The sequence below is a fragment of the Branchiostoma belcheri genome, unplaced genomic scaffold, assembly GCF_001625305.1.
Source record: "Branchiostoma belcheri isolate BF01 breed outbred unplaced genomic scaffold, Haploidv18h27 scaffold135, whole genome shotgun sequence".
NCBI classification, from domain to species: Eukaryota; Metazoa; Chordata; class Leptocardii; order Amphioxiformes; family Branchiostomatidae; genus Branchiostoma; species Branchiostoma belcheri.
This window is the reverse complement of record NW_017802769.1, coordinates 295,680-301,344: the sequence shown is the minus strand read 5'-3', so window position 1 is coordinate 301,344 and position 5,665 is coordinate 295,680. Positions and strand designations below refer to the sequence as shown.

Genomic DNA, 5,665 nt, shown 5'->3' with positions numbered 1-5,665 from the left:
CCCCGTTTTTTTTTCTGTCTCTACTCCGACCAGTTGGTAGAAAAATTACAATCTTCCCCACCAACCTCTGCTTGAAGACACAGTACCTCGCAAAGTAAAGTAACTGTGGGAATCTTCAAGTTTCCGTGGTGCGCCCTGTAAACATCACGTAAACATCGCGGCTTTTGCTCGGCTTTTATAATTAGTTTTGCGTGCGATTCTGTGGAAGAGGTAACCACGATAGGCGTCGCGTGGCCAACGTGTAACAAATAACATCACTAGGGTAGCGCTGTTTACAACCGTCTCTCGGGGTTGCGCAAATTTGGGACCCAAGCTAGAGCTGCAAATAATTTATGAGCCGTGAAACGTTTTAACTTGAGTGGGGGACGATTCTTAATCACCACGCGTGGGGGTAAAAAGGGGGAAATTTGCCTCTTTCAAACGTGTATCAGTAGTTTTTACGTAAGAGAGATAATATAAAACGTAATTTCCATCACTAGCGTTAAAGTTTCGCCCCCACACATCCACCCCCGCGCTGAATTCAGCCTTCCCCCAAAGCGTAATGATCTGTCCCCCACATGACCCACCGACCTCCCCATGGCAACCACGCATGGTAATCAGGTCGCGTGACGTCAGGCGACTATTATGGGCTGCCGTTGGCCCATTTGGCGACGGGAGTCCCTGGCAGGCGGACGCAGTGTTGTTTTGGCCGTTGGAAACAAGAGTCGGTTTGACTGTACACACACACGCTGACACGCTGGCGGACAAGATGATGGAACTCTCCGCGTTCGGCGAGCGGGTCTTCGCCGCCGAGTGCCTGCAGAAGAAGCGCTGGCGAAGGGTGAGTACCGAAACGTCGCATGTCACGTCAAAAAACTTGACGCAACAGCTTGGAAATTTGTAGGAACTTGCCCACGTATCGTGTGTGAGCATGTGAAGATTATGTGTACATTTTGTATAACGCGATACATGCCTGGTGTGAATCTGAAGCGCCTTGCGCGTGCCACCATATTTAAATTACTCGTAACTTGCAAATGTATTTTCTGAAAAGGCAAAATTGTGTCATACATGTATGATTTTCGTAAGACTAGGTCGCGAAGAAAGTTTCTTTTGAAATGTCGGCTGGTGTGAATTTCAGTACGTTATGCAACGGCCGTGTGTTCAAGCACTGTTTACTCTTATCCCCACAGGGGAAGGCGGAGTACCTCGTCAAATGGAAGGGCTGGTCGCAAAAGTGAGTAACTTCTTCCGTATTTTCTCACAACCTCGGAAATTTCCTCGATGATCTGTTCTTTAGATTTAGAACTGTAATATCTTTTGTAATGATTGCCCTATTTTTGAAACAGGTACAGTACGTGGGAACCGGTGGACAACATACTTGACCCGCGGCTACTGCTGGCGTTCGAAAATAGGTGAGTGTGTGTGGCGATTCTGTCGTCTGAAACAATATGGCGCACGCTTTCGCTCGGTCCAGGACTAGTTCCGTGTTTCCTTCAGATCTCGCTTCCTGTTGTTTACACTCGCTGTTTTGCACTTTTCAGGCGCAGACAGAAGGATGGGGGAGGTCTCAAGCGCGGACCCAAGCCGAAACGGCTTCGGATTGAGGTACAGAATATTCGGGAAACTTCTTTAGTTGTGTAAACTTTCTGAGACGGGTTCTAGAACATGCCCGACTTCTCTGCAATATTTCCATTTTTTCGACAGATCTTGCATGTCTATTGCAGAAGTTTATACAGCCATGTAGGATAGAGATTTATTTTTGTTTTTCAACCACAGGAACCGCTCAGAGTGGCTGCAGAAGGGAATGTCGAACTAGAGAGGACCGGCGGGTCTCCAGTCTCGGACCCGGGCAGCAGCCATGTTGGATCCGACTCGACCTCACACACGACAAACGTGTCATTTTCTGAAGACGACGACGACTACGTGCCGTGCCACTCCCCAGAGAGCGGGGACGGGTCCACCGAGGGCAGCGGAGACGTGCTGAAGAGAAAACCGGCCGGCCAAGCTGGTATAACAGGGGAAGGTTCCGGGCTAGTAGCGGGGAGAGGCCCCGGGGAAGCCCACGGCGCAACCCCTGGTATCATCGCGGGCCCCTCTCACAGGATGTGGGGTCGCGGTGCGGGGCATGCCAGCCAGACTATTTCACCTTCAGGTGTAGGCAGCGGTTCGGGGAAGCGGAGTGAGGCTTGGGGTTTTGTCAGAGGGAACACCTCGTGCTCGCCGGGGGAACAGATGGCCGGGGAAAGGGGAAAAGCAGTCGCGTCACCCACGACTCCGCCCCCTCATAACCAGACCACCATGCTGAAAAACATCGCCAACCAACAAAAGCCCGTAAGCAGCTCTGCGGTTTCCCCGAACAAAGCTGGAATATCTCCGCCGTTTGGCCGCAAGGAGTCGGCTTCCTCCGACCAGGAGAACGAATCTGCCACCGCGAACTCCGTGGCGACGACAACACCGCCCGGCCCAGGCACGTTGGCCGCGCGCCCACAGACACTCGCCTGGCCGCCTAAAAAGCGCTGGCGGCCCACCGTGATCGGAGGACAGGTTTTCATTACCGATGTTACGGCCAACTTCCTGACTGTCACCGTGCGAGAGTGCAGCACACCTCAAGGATTCTTCAAGCCAAGAACGGACTAAACTTCATCTTACATGTACACACAACTTGGAACTTTAATAGTTGACTGTTTATACTAGTATACTAGAAGTCTGAACGTTCTATATTAGAAGCCACAGCGCTACCTTATGTTACCACAAGTTTTATCTCTTAAAAATGTTCAGAAGATTATCTGCACACAGGCTTGCAACAGGATTACCTAACAGCTCAAAAAAAGAATGCCTAGCTTCAGGACTGAACATAATGTGTCACGACCGCGAGACTTTGACTAGTAGTTCAAACACTTAAAAGTGATTCACCTGAGATATTTTTAGTCCACCTGATTGTATAAACTCGAGGCGCTAGGGCCGCGGAAGTATTGTTTGCGCTTGTGGTGACTAAAAAAGACGATAGGCTTGTCACGAAGACAGGCCCGCGGTCTGTGGGTAAAGAACAATAGCCAATCTGAGTCATACCTGTCCCACTGTATGTGTAGGTGATGTTTACACACCTTAAAGGTACTTTCCTGAAGAAGCCCGTTTCTGTCTTAATAGATATAAATCATATATAGCTCCAGACTAAGTTAAAACTATGGCTCTGCAAAATTTGATTGCAAGATTTTGAATGGACGACAAGAAAAAAAAAACGTTGGTGTTACGAAAGTTATTTTCGTGCGGCGTATTGTTCTGTTCTTTGGTGGGCCCCTTTCAGGGTGTAGGCTGGAACTACTTCTGACTTGACTGTTGGTTATGAGTTTAAAATATCTCAAGGTTAAGCGAAGCTGGGCAGTTCAGTTTCTTCTTGTCGGTTAGCACATAGCCCCCCGAGGCGTGTAGTGACCGGGAATGACTCACAGTATCACAAGACACACGCCTTCTCAAGGTTTCTGTACACGAAGACGCCCTGTGAGGTGACCCCAGCAAACCTCTCGCGTTTGGCGGTTTGCCAAAAATGCTACTAAACCTGGCGTGTGACTTGTGGTGTTTGGTACGGGCTACCTCCATATTCTCGATCTTTCCGTCAAGAAACTGACACCAAGAACTTGCAATACCACTCTTATCGACTAATCTTTCTCAAGGGACACAAAAAAGCGTGAAGCTATATCCTTTTCTGTAGTATCTATGTATCTGGGAGTTAGCAAGAAGTGACATTGGAAACAGAGGGCGTATGCAAACATGTTTTCGAACTGTAAGCATTCTTAGAGCGGACTTTGGATACAATTTATTGATGAAATCGCAGGTCTAAACATGTGCGTATAGGATGGTGTCGGCATCTTTCAGTTGCAGTAGTAGTCGGTCGAAACTGCAAGAGTTTCACAATTGTTCGGTGAAATTCTTCGGTATTGGACAGGAACAGTGTTGTATTTTCATTCTGATTGGCTCTCAAATACCAAATCCAACTATTGTACGTTTAAACCCCCCAATTGGAATCAGATGACTTTGACTCTTGTGCGAATATGGCATGTACACGCATGTATGTAGATATTTTTGGGAAGCAATATTTTGGTATAAGAAAAGCTTAAGCTGGTGTGTTACGCCGAATGGCGGTTATACCGGCTATACTGATACAGATACAGAAATGTTAAAGGTGTTTCGCATTTGAAATTATAGATGATAAGACATGATATTGTAATATGTCTCCAGATGTACCATCTAATGAAAGTCCTGTGTCAAAAAAAGGTAAACAACAATAATACACAAACAATTGTAAACAAACATATACGGAATGCATTTGTCAATCACCTTTATGAATGTAATAGTGCATAATTTCGGTTATGTGGTCTAACCTAACTCTAGCCTGTCGAACGTGGTTGATAAATTCGCAAAAACTCGTCCTATCAACAGATACTACCTCTTGTATCCATCCAAAATGTTTCTTTTACAAAATGTATCAGAATGTCCAGAACTAGATGTACCAACCAACCAACAAGCAAGTACTTCATATATACACTGGAAATACATACAATTTAGTGTAAGGTTTTTGAAAAAGAAAACGGAGTTGTATTTTGATGTATAAGGGTTTATGAATATTTTCAGAGAAATGTGTTACCTTAGTGGCTCCAAAACCGTTGTATGAGAGGAAATGACCTCGTGTATTTTAGATCGTTTCTAGGTATCTTTTATTACAAACCCTACTTAAAAATTCGGCTATGCATATACAGATATGTAAATAGTACTGGCCTGTACCTGGATATATATTGGGGGGCCGGAGAATATATTTTAACCAGGGAACGTTTGAAATTAGTGATCATGATTGTTTAGCAATGTCGTGTAGTAGTATCACATGTGTCGTTGCGTGGTGTTAGACTCAAGCCTTTGCTTATATGAATCAGAAAAAAAGATACAGAGAAAAATCAGATGTAGTGCTTTATGTAAGGAGGTGGTGTTTCTTTCAATAAACATATTTTCTCCAGACCAATTTTGTGTCATGCACGTCTTAAGGGATTAAATTACATATATATATATATTTCTCACACAACAAAGGGAATTATTATTATTAGAACATAGATTCCCTTTCTTCGATCGCTTTTATAAAAGACATGTCTTGGCGGACTGAACCAAAATTGTAGAAATCGGCCAAATACATAGGAAATATCAAAGGGCTTGGCCTGGAGTGCACATTTTCCTTTTAAGTAATTCTATGGATGGCCAACTCCTCTTGATCTGTCTGCGAAATAGGCAATTGGTCCTCTATTTCAGCCTCTACCAGACTTGGGGAGGCGGCAGGAAAGAGTAGAAATCGGCCAAATAGAGAGATAGCATGCCGAGATTGTTGGTCTGCTGAAGAGAACAGTTTGCCGCTCGGGAAGCCTGGTGGAGGCTATAGCTTCTCTATTTCATCATTGGGTTGACTACAGTTTGTGTTTTTTGTTTGCGACTGTGATAAGGGGTAAAACTAACGTTTTCTACGAGCCCTTTGTTTGACATACACACATCAGTTCTATTTTGGTCAAACTCGTAATCTGTGTTTTGTTTGAAACGCGTTTGTTGTTACAATCGCTATTACCAATTGGCAAGGCGGTTATATCGATATCCATGCTATAATTTACTGTCGACGTAAGACGTAATCTCGATGGGTTAAACTAAAAGATTA

At 45.1% G+C, this 5,665-nt stretch overlaps 1 protein-coding gene across 1 annotated transcript; it reads left to right on the top strand.

Moving 5' to 3' along the window:
• The first annotated feature begins 639 nt into the window (after positions 1–639).
• On the top strand, positions 640–3,888 carry LOC109464280 (chromobox protein homolog 8-like). The gene is made up of 5 exons (XM_019761233.1): positions 640–820; positions 1,170–1,213; positions 1,326–1,391; positions 1,521–1,584; positions 1,756–3,888. The coding sequence occupies exons 1-5, from the start codon at positions 749–751 to the stop codon at positions 2,614–2,616; spliced, it is 1,107 nt and encodes a 368-aa protein (XP_019616792.1). The 5' UTR covers positions 640–748; the 3' UTR covers positions 2,617–3,888.
• The last annotated feature ends 1,777 nt before the right edge of the window (positions 3,889–5,665 follow it).

Bases quoted from the DNA above. Each gene is read 5' to 3' on its own strand.
- LOC109464280 (XM_019761233.1), top strand. From the start codon at position 749: ATGATGGAACTCTCCGCGTTCGGCGAGCGGGTCTTCGCCGCCGAGTGC. The intron at 1,214-1,325 runs GTGAGTAACTTC...TTTTTGAAACAG, and splicing joins TGGAAGGGCTGGTCGCAAAA to GTACAGTACGTGGGAACCGG. The intron at 1,392-1,520 runs GTGAGTGTGTGT...TGCACTTTTCAG, and splicing joins CTGCTGGCGTTCGAAAATAG to GCGCAGACAGAAGGATGGGG.